Source organism: Lampris incognitus, chromosome 2, assembly GCF_029633865.1.
Source record: "Lampris incognitus isolate fLamInc1 chromosome 2, fLamInc1.hap2, whole genome shotgun sequence".
In the NCBI taxonomy this organism is placed as follows: Eukaryota; Metazoa; Chordata; class Actinopteri; order Lampriformes; family Lampridae; genus Lampris; species Lampris incognitus.
In genome coordinates, this window is record NC_079212.1 from 42416169 (window position 1) to 42434988 (window position 18820).

Below are 18820 nucleotides of genomic sequence, written 5' to 3' on the forward strand. Positions count from 1 at the left end.
TACGCAATCTATTGAAGAAAATATTTGTAAAAACGTGCAAAAACACCAGTAAAGTCTTGCATGCATGGATAAAGGGTAAGATTGTGTGTGTGGGGGGGGGGGGTAGTGACCGACAAGAGTAGGCGTTTTGGAGTATGTACTACAGTAAATCAACACACGAGGGCGCTAGAACCGTGGTAACGTTCCGTCTGATCTAAAATGCTCTTGTTCTCCAGATTGCTCTAGGTGGGTGTTGGGGGGGGGGCTTATTATATAGCAGAGGTGGGAGACCCGGATCTAGCAAGTCAAAGTCCTAACCGTGTATTTGCCCTACACGTGCACTTAACCAGCTGATTTTTACTGACTGGTTTCTTTTACCTCCCTAAAGAAAGAGTGGCGTTGACTCCAATCAGCTGGCTTAGTACATGGGTGGAGCAAATACACTGTTAGGACCTGGACTTGCTGGTCCTGGTTCTCCTAACTCTTGTCATAAAGAGTATGATGAATAAGTATGGAAAGAAAGAAAAAATCGCGTTCTTAGCCACACGGTAAATAAGTGCTGGGAATTCGGTGTTACAGGGGGGGGGGACCCAAAACAGAACAAAACACCACAATCGAAACCCACTCCGGTTGTGTAGCCCACGGTTTTTCAGGGCTTTCCACAAATACTCTAATAATAGCCTTCGTCCCGGTCTCCTTTCAGCTCTGTTTGACACCGCCGCCACCTGCGATGTGTGCTGGAAACGAGAAACCTGCTGGTCACAGATAGGTGTAGAAGGGAGGGGGGCCGGGTATGTGTTGGGGGGGGGGGAGGGAGACCCAGCCACTCACAGGTCGGTGTACTATAAGAGGGGAGGGAAAAAAGATGTACAATGGCATAATGGGCTTAATTCAGGAGATATGTTGATTTTCTTGCTTTTCACCGACGGAGGTGCGTCCCCGCGTGCACAATGGAGACGGCGGTGAGGGCCAGGTGGCCCGGGGCCAGTTCACCATCCGCGCTTCCCCGCTGTCATCCCGAGGAGGACATCGGCGGCGTTTCGAATCGGACGGCGGACCCGTGAGACACCATGAGGACAGTGCTATTCGAGGATCGCTCCGCGACGTCGCCTTGCGCTCAGTGAGTAATGGATCACTTTTTCAGGAGAAAGAGGGCCGGTTTGCTGAAAACTCTCCTGAGCTTGTCCCTCGTTTTGGCGTCCTTTCTCATGATCCTCAAGCTGAGACCCGCGGACAAGGACGGCGTCAAGTTGAAAAAAGTGAGAGACACCGGCTGGTGCGCGCCGGACTGCGTTGCGCTCAAGGGGAAGGGGTCCACGAAGACGTCCCCGGTCCGCCTCCCGCCGGTCGCGCTCGGCGACGATGACTCGGACGGACGGCGGCCGACCGTCTCCAACTCCACGCTGACCTCCTGGGACGTCCGCGTCATGAACTGCAGCGAGGCCGCGTCCGTGAGAGACAAAGACTGGTTCAAACGCCTGGACCCGAGATTTCACCAGTTCGTGCTCCACAGACACTGCAGATACTTTCCCATGTTGCTCAACCACCCGGACAAATGCAGCGACGGGGACGTGCACTTGCTCATGGTGGTCAAATCCGTCATAGAGCAGCACGACCGGCGGGAGGCGGTGCGCAAGACGTGGGGCAAAGAGGTCACCGTTCACGGGAAGAAACTCAAAACTTTATTCCTCCTGGGGAGCCCGACGAGCGGCAAAGACGTCAAAAACCTCCAGAAACTCATCGAGTATGAGGACGCCATCCACGGGGACATCCTGCAGTGGGACTTCATGGACACGTTCTTCAACCTCACTTTGAAAGAGGTGAATTTCCTCAAGTGGTTTGACATTTATTGCCCCGGGGTCAAGTTCATCTTCAAGGGGGACGACGACGTCTTCGTGAACACCGACAATCTGCTGGATCTCATCGACTTCAAGGCCGAGGCGCGCAAGGAGCTCAGCTTGTTCCTCGGCGACACCATTTCCAAAGCCATCCCCATCAGAAACCGCCAGAGTAAATACTACATCCCCAAAGAGCTCTACGATAAGCCATATCCACCCTACGTCGGGGGAGGGGGGTTTCTGATGTCTGCTCACATGGCCAGGCGGCTCTTCGTCGTCTCGGAAGACTTGGAGTTGTACCCCATCGACGACGTGTTTCTGGGCATGTGCCTGCAGAGGTTGCATCTCGCCCCGGAGATGCACCCTGGCTTCAGGACCTTTGGGATCACCAGACGGCGGCTGAGCCCGATGAACAGCGAGCCGTGCTTTTACAAAAACCTCATCGTGGTGCATAAACTGAGCGCGCACGAGCTGCTCAAAATGTGGAGCGTGGTGCACAACGAGGACCTCGTTTGCGCCAAGAGGACCTCGGTTTGATTGTTGCATGTGACCAACGGGGCTGGGCGATAATTCAATATTACCGTGTATCGTCTTTCAACGGTGTCGTATCACGATGCACGACGACGACAAGAATCTATTATCTAAAAATGTCTCACAAAATTATTTCTTTAATATATTACGGATTATTATGCGAAAACTAGTTTTGGTTTGATGCTATACTTCCCATTGCCAGACACTTCAATGTGATTGACCTCAGCCGGGCTCTTAAAGTTGGTATTTTTGCATATGTAAGCACAAATGGTGACACATGTAAAATTCCCAGTGATTATCGTGATGATGATGTTTGTCATGTTGGATGAAGCTTGTAAGAGGAGGTCACCTGACAGAACATGTTAAGACTTACCAATTTTTTTTGGGATTCGGGTGATCGTTTATTTCATTATAAAAAAGAACTTATGAAACCGTTTGCCTATTTTTGATGGGTTGTGGTTCACTTTCGGTAGTGTAAGCGATTCTCTGATACTACAGCAGGTATTTGCTACTCGTGACAGAAGAGTTTTATCTTTTCCCAACATGGTGCCAAGGGGAGGAAATGTAAAATGATGACAAAAAAGGGACGATGTGTGCAAGGGAAAGTTTCTGGGAACAGAGGGACATCCTCTTGTCTGAATTTACAGAGGCGTTTCTTGTTATGGTGTAAATGATCAACAGATACCCTTCCAAAAAAAACAGCCTTCCACACACGCACCAGTATGTAAATCCTGGCAAAATAATGCAGTCTTAGTCTGCTGGATTCCAGTTTTGGGAGTGAGTTGTTCATTGTACATGTTGACTGTTTTGCATTGCAAAAATCTCACATTTTATTTTCCCCCCTTCAGCTGATAGCTGATATTGTCTCCCTCTTATCATGCCACAGTTACTCCAGATCACTGGAAAATGACCAGGCCATAAGTAGGCAAAACAACAATTTCTTTTTTTCAAGGCCTGAAAAATTCATTTGGGGGGACCTATGGCTTTTGAAGGGAAATGACAGTACTTTGATTTCCTTCTTATTGGTAAATTTAAAAAGCTGCGTGTGACGGTCCTGTGGAACTACAGGATGACAAACTCCAAACACCTGTGGAGTTCAACAGCAACTTAATACAATGAGAAACAACAAGGCCTGCTGTTGATTCTTATTTGAATAATAAATGTTTCATAGGGTATTAAAAATCACCAAAACCCATTACTTTTCTTGTTTGTTTTTGTTTTTGTAAGTTTCCATATCATTTCATTCCAAATTTTTGATTTTTATTTAATTTTCCATGTACATGAGTGATATGTATAGAAGCACGCTAAAGAGGGAAGCTTAACAACTGTACCACTGCAGACGTGTGTATGAAAGTTCATAAAACCGACCCGCTATCGTCAACTTCACATTCATGTCGTGATGGCCAAGTGCTTGAAAACCTCACACAGTCACGGGAAAATGATGGAAATCAGATCATTACACTTGTGTGTAGTCAAACAGAAATGGTTAACTTGTTCAGTGACTGTCACAGATTTTTAATAAATTTGTCTTTGTATGGTATAATAGTTTGACCGAGGTGCTAAATATTTTGTACAGGTGCAGCCCTGAGGTAATCTTCATACCTGATGGATGGTAAGATTTATAATTTCGTCGTGTAAAATCACAGGCAAAGCCACATCCAGTTTAATTTAAATTTATTTTACCAAATATAGATACTTTTGCAGAATAAAATAGCTTTTGAGCCCAAAAATAATGTACAGAAAATACTGATTAAAAAAACACTCAATAAGCATTGATAAAAATGCTTATTATTTTACTATTTCAACATTTCCATTTCCATATACTCTTTTAACACAAGCAAACTAATCACATTAATGGGAAAATAAAGCTAACCTGACCAAATTCAAGTGTCGTCTTTTTGATAAAATCCAAATTATTTCCTCATTGCAAAATACAACAGAACTGCAGTACTGTGTGCTACGAAATTGAGACAATTCTACAAAAACAGCCAAATGTTAACGTCACAGAGCACGATCACACCCGCATTGCATCTTAATAACACCTACAAGATCCACTGTGCATGAAGGTTTATGCAAGAATCTGACCGTTCTTGGAGACTCTGATCCACTTAGCGTAAGATAATTTGCACAATTCTTTGGATCAAAACCACTACTAAGCTGCAATGTATAGGATTATGCTTATTAAGGTGGTTGGATCATAACTGATAAAATGACCCACTTTATATTGTTCTTTAGACTATTGTATATTGCGGTAACACAACAGCAAATATTTTCAAAAACTGGGTGTGCTCAAGGAAATGTAAGTGCTTTGTTAAGTGTGTACTTCACTCTCCAATAAAGTCGGTTCCCATTTGATTATACTGTTTAGCAAAGGGTTCCCTTTCCCTGAAGATATTAGAAACTGCACTAGCTCCTGTTGTCCAACGTGCAGACTAAAGTATAAGATATTGGTGAGTCCCACTATGTGCTGAACAGTTTAGCAGTGAAGTATGATCCCTTTGGCAAAGTGCAAATGTACTGTTGCTTTCTGACTTGCAGAACACAACAGCATCACCATCAAAAAAAATTTAGATAAAAAAGGGATTAGTAAACGGGTACAAAAGCATCAAGCTGACAGTAAAGCTGCAGGCTGCCGTTTAGTTTACCCGCCTACTGTTTTTATACATTCAGGAAGTCCTGCCTGTTTTAACAGCCCCCAGGGTAGTTAAGTTTCTGACAGCTGCTGCTGCTACTTCTCTCGTCAATACTGCTTCGAATGATTATACACCGATCAGCCAAAACATTAAAACCAGCTGAGGCCACTGCCATCAGGAAGTACTGGTGCCATTAATGTGTGGAATTGATCTGCAGCAATGTTTAGGTGGGTGTTATGTGTCAGAGTAACATCCATATGAATACCAGCACCCAAGGTTTCCCAGCAGAACATTGCCCAAAGCATCACACTGCCTCCGCCGGCTTGCCTTCTTCCCATAGTGCATCCTGGTGTCATCTCTTCCCCGGGTAAACGACACACACATACCCGGCCGTCCACGTGATGTAAAAGAAAACGTGATTCATCAAACCAGGCCACCTTCTTCCATTGCTCCATGGTCCAGTTTTGATGCTCACATACCCATTGTAGGCACTTTCAGTGGTGGACAGGGGTCATCATGGACACTCTGACCGGTCTGTGGCGACGCAACCCCATACACAGCAAGCTGTGATGCACTGTGTGTTCTGAAACCTGTCTATCATAGCCAGCATGAACTTTTTCTGCGATTTGAGCTACAGTAGCTCTTCTGTTGGATCGGGTCAGACAGACTAGGCCCCCCCCCATGCACATCAATGAGCCTTGGGCGCCCATGACCCTGTTGCCGGTTCACCAATTGTCCTTCCCTGAGCCACTTTTGGTAGTTATGAGGTACCGGGAACACCCCATAAGACCTGCTGTTTTGGAGATGCTCTGATCCACTCGTATTGCCATCACATTGTCCATTTTTCCTGCTTCCAACACATCAACTTCAAGAACTGACTGTTCACTTGCTGCCTAATATATTCCACCCCTGGACAGGTGCCACTGTAACAAGCTAATCAATGCTATCACATACCTGCCAGTGGTTTTAATATTTTGGCTGAATGGTGTAGGTATCAACAACACCCTTTAGACATGTAAGATAATTTGAAAGCAGTGCCTACAGGTTGGCCATGGAATTAAGAGGTTGGGGTTTCTACAGGGAAGTCAACTGTATGTTGCTCTCAGGGCCAGGGTGCGGAGACAGGCGGTCTCACCGTTTGCCTGGTATGTGTCTGCTGGCCAGGGTTTGGCTGGCTCTTGGTGCCAGGGCTGGGATACGACTACCTCTGCCCATGGGTCTACCTCTTGCCCCAAATGACCAGGCCTGCTTCAATCTGGCTCCACCAACAGGCTTGCCTAAAATATATAGACAAAGACACACACACACACACACACACACACACAAATGACCTTCCCTTGCCATGGGTTGTGTACAGTGCAAGGACATTTGTACTGCTGTGAGGACACTGTGTTTGTGAACGATAATCAACTGAACAAAGCAGGCAGCATTGTTGGTGATATGTGTTAACAGATAGGATGTGACAAGTTTCATGATAAAAGTTGCATGTTCCTCAATACTAAAAGGTGTCGTTTGACGAGAAAACCATAATAAGGCCCCATGGCCTTATGGTTTGCTCATGAACAATCGTCATCTAACCACTCTAACACAACTCACAATAAGTGCACACACATACACACAAGGCCAAACTCCAAACGGAACTCTGTTACTATGCTACAATATGTGTAGCACTTGCATTGAGGTAGGAGACCGTAGCTGGAAAGCTGCAGACCCGGATTTTACAAACAAGCACGGGCACTTTCTGTGGCTTTCACATGGGGCTTTTTGAGAAGTGGGGGTAAGGAGAGGGCGAATGAATGCTTTACCTTGTATTGGCTGGGTTCTCTGGGACACCACAGTCCCCCTTGAGTTTTGTTTACAGCCCTCTCTGCCCATGAGGTGAGCCTTCCATGCCTGGGAGGGGGACAAAGTAGCTCAGTAAGTTGGTTCCTCTCATAGTATCTCTGCATTTGGATAACTAGGAGTAACTGTCAGCACAGCCAGGGCCCTAAAGCCTGCCCTCCACACTTCTAACACTGGGTCCTTTCATCTGACGTATGTGTGAACTTCTATGAGTTTTCTTCAGCTAAATGTGTGACGTGTGTGTGAGAAAGAGAGAGAGAGAGAGAGAGCGAGAGAGAGAGAGAGAGAGGGCCGTGTCCTTGTGAAATGTGTTCACCAACCCTTTTAATGAGGAATCCAAAGTTAAGATTTCATTTTAAGAGTAAAACACCATGTCTGTCTGGGGTCTGGGTCTTTATCGTAACAGGTAATACTTGTTTCTAATATTGCCATTATAAAAGTATGAAACCTTTAAATCAAACACGATGACCGAAACTAATCCTGTCAAAGAGTTCAAACCCTATTTGGGTTCTTGCTTCGTGGTGTTTGCCTTCCACATTTAGGCCAGCCGGGCCATCCCATAACTAAATTAGTGACAGTGGCTGTGAGACAGGCTAGGTAACGGTCGGCCCGAACAGAACAGGAAGTTGTGGTCGGCTGAAAGGCGTGCTGTGTGACTAATTATAGTCAAGCAACAAAACCTGAAGAAGAGGAAACCGAAAAGGGACATCACTGTCACAACTCTCAAAAGGGGCAAACAATCACATCAATCACGGATTCATTTTGACCTTTTCCACTCCCTAAAGTAGGAAGTACAATGTTAGGATAATGTAGGTTGCAGTAGCTCAGATGTCTAGATGTGCAAAGGCTGCAGATATCTCATATAGCCCCATTCACTTTGCATCTTATGCTCTCTGTCAAGGGAGGGTGAATAAGACCACAGCTTATAGTCACACATCATGGTCTTTCATGCTCTTTGGTCTATCAATTTGACCATACTTTATGGACACATTTAATTTCCATATCAAGGATGTAATGAAAGCTTAATAGACTTCACATAACCATTTCCTGCTCTAGATCAATTATTAATCCATCCATCCAGAGTTTCCCCGACCACAAGACAAGAAAATTGTTATGGCTGTAGGTGAGAAAGAAAACAAGTAATTTACTTCACTTTAATATGAAAACAGACAAATACTGCCAAGTGTTTACAATGGTATTGGTGTCAAAAGTTTCTGCTAAATTTAGACTTGAGCAAAACTGGAATCAAGTCATAGCTTACGTTATCCCTCCCATCCCTACCTCAAAATAATTTAGATTCACTGTCATTTGTTATCTACATTACTATATGTCTTGATGCATGCTCAATAATCCAGGAAAGAAACTCAAAGAAGGTTGAATCAGTTCATCTGGATACAACGTTTATTGACAGATACGTTTCATCACTCAACTAAGTGACCTCTTGGCGTCCGGGTAGCGTAGCAGTCTATTCTGTTGCCTATCAACACGGGGATCGTCAGTTCGAATGCCCGTGCTACCTCCAGCTTGGTCAGGTGTCTCTACAGACAAAATTGGGTGGGAGGCCGAATGTGGGTATGTGTCCTAGTCGCTGCACTAGTGCCTCCTCTGGTCAGTTAGGGTGCCTGTTCGGGGGGGTAGGGGGAACTGGGGGGAATAGCGCGATCCTCCCACGTGCTACATCCCCCTGGTGAAACTCCTCACTGTCAGGTGAAAAAAGTGGCTGGCGACTCCACGTGTATCGGAGCAGACGTGTTAGTCTGCAGCCCTCCCTGGAGCGGCAGAGGGGGTGGAGCAAGGACCAGGAGAGCTCAGAAGAGTAGGATAATTGGACTGATACAATTGGGGAGAAAAAATGGGGGGGGGGAATCCTCCCCAAAAAAAACTAAGTGACCTCGTCAGTCTTAATTGACTGCAGGTATCCCGATCCTTATAAACATTAACTAGACCATTAAACCATTAACTAGAGTTTCAATAGCCATGTGTACAATTCACAGAGGATTTCGGAATGTTTGCAATCACTGCATTGTAAGATGGCGACAGATGTGAGATGGCCTAAGAGGGGCCTAATAGTACATGTGTCGCCTTACTGTGTTTATGCAACTGTATTGTTTATAAGGTTGGGGATACCTGCAGTCAGTTGAGACTGAAGAAGTCACTTAGATGATTGATATAATGTTTCTCCCAATAAACGTTGTGTCCAGATAAACGGATTCAACTTTCTGGGATTTCTTTACTTGGATTATTGAATCAAGATCTGCAGTAGCATCACAGGTACCCAACAGAAAAGTTTATATAACAAACAGATGTTAAGGAAAGCAGAATCCATCCTATCTGACAGCACCCACCCCTTCAAAACTAATATATACAAACACTCCTTCATTCCTTCAGCCATTTCACTGCTAAACTCCAATAGTAAGCAGTAATACCAGCTCCACCTTGATAAGCATTGTTAACACTGTTTACTGTTGCACTGGGTTTTGTTGGCTTTCTTCTCCTCACTACATGTTGTATTTATTTGTATTTATTTGCCTTATGTGTTCTGTGGAGTGTTTGTGTGTTTGACTGTTGCCGCTGCTACACAACAATTCCCCCTCTGGGGACGAGTAAAAACCCACTTGAGTTGACTTGACTTGACTTACTGAACATGCGTAAAGACAGTTGACAAAGTGCTTTACAAAGAGATTTAAATTATTATAATTGAACAAAAACACAGGAATACAGGAATGACCAAATATAAACACAAGAATAATCAAATAAAAATTGACATAAAAGGATTTAAGCGAAAAAAGCATAGCATCCTTGTAAAATCATAGCACAAGCAGCATTGCACAAGCAACAAATAAAATACAAATAAAACCCAGAGAGTAGTCAGGCATGTCATGATGCCAATTAAGAGGCTAAAGAAAAGAGATGGGTTTTTAGATGGGTTTTAAAAATATCAATGGAGGGGGTGGATCTAGTGGCAAATTATTCCCCAATTTAGGGCCGACCACTGGAAATACTCGATCACCTTTGTTTTTTAACTGGGTGTGTAGAATGAAGAGCAGTGATTGTTCAGCATATCTAAGCGGTTTGAGGGTGGAATGGGGAATGAGCAGTTCAGAGATGTAACTTGGTGCCAGTCCATGCACTGCTTTAAAAACAAATAAAAGATCTTAAAATCAATTCTGAATTTCACTGGTAATCAGTGAAGGGAGGCCAGCACAGGGGGAATGTGGTCTCTCTTCTTGGTATCAGTGAAGAGTCTTGCTGCTGCATTTTGAACCAGCTGTAGCCAAGATAGGGCTAACTGACTGATTCCTATATAGAGGGAATTACAGTAGCCGAGGTGAGAAGAAATCTACTACTACTACTACTTTTGACTGCTCCCATCAGGGGTCGCCACAGTGGATCATCCGTTTCCATCTCTTCCTGTATCTCTTCCATTTCTTCTCGAGGCGAGAAGAAATAAAAGTGTGACCAAATCTTTAACGGACAGGAATGAGTTTAATTTTGCGATTGATCTAAGATGAAAGAAGCCAGTGCTGACAACTGATTGTTTATCTAATTTTAAACCAGAATCAAAGATAACACTGAGATTTCTTGCATGGAAATTTACATTCAATGACAGAGGACCGGGGGCATTGATTGTGGTTGCAGAGTTGTCTGCAGGGCTGAAGATTAAGACCTCCATTTTATCCTGGTTTAGCTGAAGGAAGCTTTTTTACACCCTCAACACAACTTAGAAGGGAGTTAACACTGCATGGATGACAAGATTTCAGCAGGAGGTACAGCTGAGGGTAATCGGCATAACAACGATAGACGATATGTTCTCTGAAAATAGACCCAAAATGAAGCATATATAGGGAAAATAAAATAGGGCCTAAAACTGAGCCTTGTGGTACTCCACAGGAGATGGATGCAGAGGAAGATGACACATTATCAGTTCTAACAGAGGCTGATCAGTCTTGGGGGTAGGAGGCAAACAATTGAAGGGCCTGACCCTGAATGCCAACAACATGCTTAAGGCGGTCCAAGAGGATGGACTGATCGACAGTGTTGAAGGCAGCTGAGAGATCTAAAAGAATTAAAATAATGTAATTTTCAGAATCTAAAGGCAATAGCAAATCATTTGTCACCCTCAGGACAGCAGACGCTGTGCTATAGTGCATCCTAAACCTGACTGAAATTTATCCAGTATGCTGAATTTGTCCAAGAAGGAGACGAGTTGAGAGAAAACGACTTTTTCAAGAATTTTGGATAAAAATTAGAGCTTTGAGATTGGTTGGTCTAGGAACAGATGGATCCAAGTTAGGTTTTTTGATCAGAGGGTGAATGACAGCAAGTTTAAAGCAAGACGGGACATGGCCATTTACCAGGGAGCTATAAAATACTAGGCCAAACAGTGTCCATCTCTTCCTCAGGTAGGCATGAGGGAATAATGTCTAAGGGATATGTACTAGGGTTCATATCTGAGATAATGTGTCAAAGAGGAGAGAGAAATTGGTTCAAAGTTAATGAGAACTGAGGGGCATGAGCTTAACTCTGACGAATTGTAGGAGGGCAGTGAAATCTGATATTGTATTGTGTTAATTTTGCTAATAAAGAATCTTAGGAAATATTCACAGGTATCCCATGTTGCTTCATGACAATTTGTGACTCTGGGGTTGAGCACTGTATTTATTGTATTAAATAAAACTTTGGGTCTATGGGCGTGTTTGAAGATGATATCAGAAAAATATTTGGTTCTTTCTGCTTTGACACACTGTAGGTATTTAGCCAGACAGTATCTCAGATGCTGGTAAGACACTTGGAGTTTATCTTTTTTCCCATTTACACTCTGCTCTCCTGCATTCCTGCCTAGCCACCCAAGTTATGGAGTTAAACCAGGGCTGAGCTTTGAGTTTAGCTTTTCTAACTTTGTAAGGGACAACTGAGACCAGTTCTTGTGTGCCAAGACCAGCAGGGGGAGCTTTAACGAGAGCAGAGGAGAAGGCATCTGAGAAGTGCCTGGCAGTGAGACGGGTAATAGACCTGGGATAGTTTCCTGGCAGACAGGGTTTAGGAATCTGGGAGGGAAGTAAGGAGGAAAACAAAATGGGCCAATGATCAGATAAACTGATGACATTTATCTGGACATTAGGGACCTGAATGCCAAAATTAAAATAAGGTCAAGAGTATGACCATGTACGTGTGGGATCCATAACTAACTGGGTAAGATTAAATGTAGAAAATCCCAAGAAAGTAGGTTTGATGGAGCGCAAATATGAATGTTAAAATCACCTAAAATTAAAAAGTTATCAGATTTTGTAACCATAAAAGACAAAAGTCCGAGAAACCTTGGTGAATTTAGGGGGTCTGTATATAAGTGCATAATGTACATCTTACACAACAGTAATTCAAAAGTTGCATATTCATCAGTCGACATAGGTAGGAAAAGATCATTAAAAAAAAATAACCAGGCCCCCATCACAGCCAGTAAGGCATGGTGAGTTACGAAATTTGTATTTTTGAGGACAACTCTGAAAAAGAGCTAATTTCACAAAGTCTTTGCCATGTTTCACTGAGAAATAAGAAATCTAATTGATGGGTTAAAATAAGATCATTTAAAATAAAGGACTTGCTGGAGAGTGATCTGACATTTAAAAGTGCCATTTTTGCGAGAGGTGCTGCTTGGGGAGTATCCAGAATGGTTCCCTTGTAATTGGATGAAATATGGGTGCGATTACACTCATTGGAAGCAGTAGTGTGGCCATACTGGTGGGAATATAATCTGGGTATTCCTAGTAGTTATTCGTACTGGTATACAGGCATATGTAGGGGGAGTGGGGTTTGTAGAAGATAGCCCAAACCCTTTGGAGAATTTACTGTGAGAAGTGGAACCAACGCTATGAGTTAAAGGGCTTGGGCTAAACAGACATCATTGAGAGGCGCACACATCTGTATTTTTCTGGCAATTTCGGCTATAAAACCAATTTCTGTGAGCATATGTGACCCTAAAAAATTGAGGTGGAGACCATCTCTCTCTTCTTTTCTTTTCTTTTCCCATTTTCTCCCCAACTGTACTTGGCCAATTACCCTATTTTCCGAGCAGTCCCGGTCACTGCTCCACCCCCTCTGCCGATCCGGGGAGGGCTGCCGACTTTCATATGCCTCCTCCAATACATGTGGCCAGACAAGTCGCTAGCCGCTTCATTTCACCTGACAGTGAGGAGATTTGCCAGGGAGATGTAGCACATGGGAGGATCAAGCTATTCCCCCCAGTTCCTCCTCCCCCTTGAACAGGCATCCCGACTGACCAGAGGAGGCGCTAGTGCAGTGACCAGGACACACACCCACATCCGGCTTCCCACCCACAGACACGGCCAACTGTGTCTGTAGGGATGCCCGACAAAGCTGGAGGTAACACGGGGATTCGAACCAGCGATCCCTGTGTTGGTAGGCAACGGAATAGACCGCTATGCTACCCAGATGCCCGAGACCATCTCTTTTAAAAAAATTCTTAGTGAGTCCAGAATAGATTAAAATTGTCCAAAATGTTCAGCTAATGGCTTTGACATGTTGTTGTTAACCAGGTGTTTAAACTCAGCAATCCAGAAAATCGTCCCATGCCTCAGTTGACTGTGGGGAGAGGACCAGAGATTAGAACACATCTATTTGACTGTTTAACAGCATTAAACAAATTACAGAAGTCCTGCTTCAATAGCTCCAACTACTCAGAAGGAAAATGAAACAACAGGTTATTGCCGATTTCTTCAATCGTAGGAGTCACCTACGATCAAGGTAGAATAGGAAGGCAGGTGCGAAGCCAATAGCATGTTTTCTGGAGCTCTTTCAGGTGAGCGTCTGGAGCGGGGGACATGATGTACTGGATTACCAGACTGGCTGCTTGGCAAGCTTCACAGCAATGTCCCTGGTGGATGTTCAGGAGAGAGCTCCAGAGGTGAGGAGATGGAGCTGCTAAGTTCATCCAGGACAGTAAACCTGCAGCTCTGAGGCTGGTGGATCGGAAGAGCGCCTGTTTTGATTTCTGTTCCAAACCAGGATCCAGTGGTCAGCAGCCAAGGGAGTTGAACAGTGTAATATCTCATGCTCTGCCACCGCCTGAACCAAGGAGCGGTTCACCAAGCCTGCTGCAAGATGGGGAGCACAGGCTGCAGAAGTTGAGGGAAGCCAGGGAACTGTTGCTTCCAGAGACACCGGATCAGAGAGTGCCCCGGCTGGAGCCAGGTCACCACACACCATTGTACGGGACTGGTTCGAGTGTTGCTAGAACATTATTTCCACGGATAGTGGAGGAGTTTAGGCCGGCAATTTGTTTAGCCTGTGAAACAGCAATGTCAGTAAAACTGTTATGAAATTCAGTTTTTTGCTTAAGCTCCGATGACAGCTTGTGCACATCCTCCTTTAAACAAGAGACGATCTTATTTGCCTTTTCATTCAAGAGGCATTTTCCACACATATATCCATCATGTCTTCATAGAGCTGGATCTCATCTTCAGTTACACCCACCCTAAACATTTTGCAGGGTAAACATAGCAGCCATAGCACCTATTAGGGGTAGCATGGCTCAGGAGGTAGAGCGGGTCATCTAGTAATTGGAAGGTCGCTGGTTCGATCCCCAGCTCCTACAGAGAGCGTGTCGAAGTGTCCTTGAGCAAGACACTGACCCCGTAACTGCTCCTGATGAGCAGGTTGGCACCTTGCATGGCAGCCTCAACCATCAGTGTATGATTGTGTGTGTGAATGGGTGAATGTGAGGCATACACTGTAAAGTGCTTTGAGTGGTCAGTAGACTAGATAAGCGCTGTATAAATGCAGTCCATTTACCATTTATTCCAAGTCTGTTCCGGGTATAGTAGGAGCAGGGTACATTCTGCATGAATGGTTCACTGATTTTACTGAACCGATCGCTTAATGCTGTAATCGATGCATTACGATATGTCTACTGGTGGCTGGGTGATCCAACAAAAACAAAAATATACAGAAGATGAGTAAAACAACTTAGAAAACTCACTGGCACTAGTTCCTTAAGTGATTCTTACGTTCTCCACACCGAATACAAAAAAAGGTTTAAAATTTCATCAACTAAAATGTGCGTCATAGCCTATGTCTACAGCTGGGCGCCTTTCCCTCTAAATTTTGCCGAACCTCAGTAGCGGTGGCTAGTCTTGAGTCTCCCCACCTCAAGCATGAACTACATAATCCAAATATTGCTCCTGCCTCATAGATGGGAGCCTGCAGTACTGCCCTGATATTGAGAAGATCTGCAGTGATGTTCAGAAACAGAAATCACATTAAACTGGTGAGAACGCTATCCTTTAATAGGCTACTATTTTGTAACAAGTATCTGTTTTAGCAAGTTGTGGTTTTGACGAATGAATTGAATGACCCATATGCTCAGGCCCGAGGGTTGATTGCTGTACATGGCTGAGGAAAAAAGAAGAGGATTACCTCACACTGAACTGGATTTTTTTTTTCAGTTTTGTGTTTGGTGGTAATAGCATCCCCCCCAATAAAAATAACAAAAAATATAAACAGTTTTCTTTATTGTAGTTCTATAAGTCCATAAATGCAACAAAACATGGCATTATTGTAATGGAAATGCAAAGTTAAAGTATCAACTGATCATAAATACCTGCTGCAGAGTAGCCACATGGGGTAAAACTTAATGAATGCTCATTTAGACCTATTAGTAATGTTGATTGGCTAATTTAGACTTGATAAGCTCTGTTACCTTCATAATACGGCTCAAATATGTTTTATGGCTCCAGATAGATTGTCTTTTCTTTTTTCTTTTTTGGCCAAAAATGGCTCTTTTGATAGTAAAGGTTGCCGATCCCTGCTTTAGCCTAAGATAAGCTTCTTTTTGAGTGCTTTCACTTCTGTTTTGTTCCAAGGACTGCAGCAAACAGCCCTGGCAATCTGTTTTACTTTACTATATTTTATAATCTTGACTTCTTCTTGCCCCCTCATTACATGTCAAACTCTTATAGTGGGAATAAACAAAATGTTAAACCAATAACAAAATACAAAGCCATTACCTGGGGAAACTCATCTCTCGGGCTTTTCATATTCAAAAGGAAAAGGCCTATTCAAAAAGAAAGGGCATTCTTTTTTTCCTGTTTTGAGACGCGATGCTTCCGAGATCAATACTCATTTGTGCTACTATGTTATGAATTCATTCTATCGTTTACTCGTGTAGAATCCTACCTCCTCTCCGGGCATGAAGTTGTTGTGGCACAAAGGACAGTGGCTGCAAGCTTTACCCGAGACAGGAGCTGAAACAGAGAAGAAACACGACACTTTGCCAGCACGGGTCCCTGAAATGCTCCCCAGTAACAAATGACAAAAGAAAATCCCTGGAAAAGCATAATTTTTAATCTTGACTCATACTATTTATCAATTTGTTTATCTGTTAACTCATCTAAATTCTTATTAAAAATTTTAGGATAAAGACAAAAAAGACATAAAAGTATCACAAAGTACTATTACCATATTACAAAACTGCTACCATTACATTTGCAGTACAATAGTACAGTACTATATGGAAATTTATTCATTATCCAAGCCGCTTATCATACTCAGGGTTGCGGGGATGCTGGAGCCTATCCCAGCAGTCATTGCGAGGCAGGCGGGGAGACACCCTGGACAGGCTGCCAGTCGATCACAGGGACGCTTTTACATTTACAGCACAATAGTACAGTACTATATGGAAATGCAATAGACAAATTGGTCTTAAGCATTCAAACTTGCAAATTATTGTAAGAGTTTAGCATCTCATTATGCCAACATTTATTGAAAGTGGCTCCCTTTTGGATTGCAGCAATGTCTTTTATGTCAACTGTTGCAGAAGAGAAGGGGCTATGTTGACAGACTAAGTAAAGTAAATTGCTTTACTTATACACGTATGTGTGCCATAAAGCAATCCCTATATTTCCCATGAGGTTTTGCGCCTGGTTGTAGACAAAATGCATAGCAAAAACAGGGTTTCTTGGGGAACTGATCCCAACAGCCATCACATTATGCGACCAAAATGAATTTATTGACGGCATGCTAAAGAAAAAGAAAAGTTACCTCGTGCCTTTTTAAATAGTTAATATTGAAAGCTGTCAGTTTTATTTAGCATCAACATAGCTGCTATTTACCTAATTATTGTTTTTCTCATAGGTATCAATAGGTTTAGTATCTTGCATCAGATAACTGGCAGCAGTAGTGAGCTAAAAACTCACGGTTGCACGCTGGTCCCTCAGTGTGGTGAGCCAGCTCATTGGTGGGCACGGCCTCTGAACAGCATGGACACGGGCTGAACCGAGCCCTGCTCTCACATTCTCCCAACAGGTGCTCTGTGAGGCTGGCTATCTCAACAACCTGTGCACACACACGCACTTACTTCACGGTTCACCATATTCAATAGAGCATATATGAGTGTGTAACCATAAATATAAATACATATAACCATTTATTCAGAAAGTCAGTACAATATAGTGTTTCATCTGTCCATCTCTCAACCCTTTTAGTGCGGATGACATCATTTATCTTTAGCTTCTGTGCAGTTTCCCAATTTTGTTCTTTAACTAAAAGGGCTACTACTCGTAGAGAATTCATCAACTACTTTCTGAAGATTCCATATGCAACATCTAATCAGAGATTTGAGACTCGATTAAATTAGAATGGTGCTTACAATGCCTGGGCCACTTTTGCTTAAAAAAAACTCCTACATGCTTTAAAAAAAACTCCTATGTGCACAGTAATATCCCTGATAAATAATTTGCTTTATTTTCTGGCAATGGCACATATTGGATGTTTAACTGACTGAGAAAAGCAACTGCGGGGCAGAAACAGAAAATGATGTTCAGTCTTTTCATGGTCAAGAGGACTGAAAATGTGTTAGCCATGTTTAAGTATAACTTGGTTATTTAAAACCTGGGACTGGGCATCCAGGTAACGTAGCGGTCTATTCCGTTGCCTACCAACACGGGGATCGCCGGTTTGAACCCGTGTTACCTTGGTCGGGCGTCCCTACAGACACAATTGGCCGTTTCTGTAGGTGGGAAGCTGGATGTGGTTATGTGTCCTAGTCACTGCACTAGCGCCTCCTCTGGTCGGTCGAAGCACCTGTTCGGGGGGGAGGGGGAACTGGGATGAACAGCGTGATCCTCCCATGCGCTACGTCCCCCTGGCGAAACTCCTCACTGTCAGGTGAAAAGAAGTGGCTGGCGACTCCACATGTATCGGAGGAGGCATGTGGTAGTCTGCAGCCCTCCCTGGGATTGGCAGAGGGGGTGGAGCAGCGACCATGACGGCTCGGAAGAGTGGGGTAATTGGCCAAGTACAATTGGGGAAATGAAAAGGGAATTTTTTTTTTTTAAAAACAAAAACAAAAAACTGGGACTTATAGTCATAGTCTTTGCCATTATGCATATTGTTTATTATAACATTTTACTCACTAGCTACATTTTGGAGATTCTGGACACAAGCTGGACATAGCTGTACAATGGTATTGGGGCAATGGGGCAACTGAACATGAGCATCAGACATGTTTCAGAAAGTCCAATTTAATCCAATTATCTAAACCATGTATATCAGCAATGGTCCATCACATTGCTGAGCTACAAAGCCTGTGGGTAAAATTATATCATAACCTATACGCACGGTGGCAAAAACAAAGAAAATGAGACCCAGGTTGTAAAAAGTCGGACTCGTCCTTTAGGACAGTGTCGTGAGGTACCTGTCTACATTCATCACAACGCCGTAGCATAGGACAATGCTTCCAGTAGTGAAGGTCTAATCCATCCTCTGTAAATGTCTCATCCTTTTTGCCACAGAATATGCACAGGCTGAAACGGGGGTGAGAAGAAACAGTGAATATGCAAATATATTCTACTGGTGCCTTACTGATACTTATTCTACTGATGCCTTACTGATACTTGAATATATTCTACTGGTGCCTTACTGATACTTATTCTACTGATGCCTTACTGATACTTGAATATATTCTACTGGTGTCTTACTGAT

At 43.6% G+C, this 18820-nt stretch overlaps 2 protein-coding genes across 2 annotated transcripts in view; one reads left to right on the forward strand and one right to left on the reverse strand.

Annotated features, from left to right (window-relative positions):
• Window positions 1–869: 869 nt before the first annotated feature.
• Window positions 870–4969, forward strand: b3gnt7l (UDP-GlcNAc:betaGal beta-1,3-N-acetylglucosaminyltransferase 7, like). Its single transcript, XM_056274302.1, has one exon. The coding sequence runs from the start codon at window positions 1107–1109 to the stop codon at window positions 2352–2354; it is 1248 nt and encodes a 415-aa protein (XP_056130277.1). The 5' UTR covers window positions 870–1106; the 3' UTR covers window positions 2355–4969.
• A 611-nt stretch (window positions 4970–5580) lies between these two features.
• cep104 (centrosomal protein 104) overlaps window positions 5581–18820 on the reverse strand; it is a 42698-nt gene continuing 29458 nt past the window's right edge. Inside the window, exons 18-22 of the mRNA XM_056274303.1 lie at window positions 18534–18642; window positions 17035–17173; window positions 16016–16083; window positions 6787–6874; window positions 5581–6258 (exon numbers count right to left, since the gene is read on the reverse strand). Of these exons, the coding sequence (XP_056130278.1) occupies window positions 6113–6258; window positions 6787–6874; window positions 16016–16083; window positions 17035–17173; window positions 18534–18642 (550 nt within the window). The 3' untranslated portion in view covers window positions 5581–6112. The remainder of the gene's footprint in view (window positions 6259–6786; window positions 6875–16015; window positions 16084–17034; window positions 17174–18533; window positions 18643–18820) is intronic.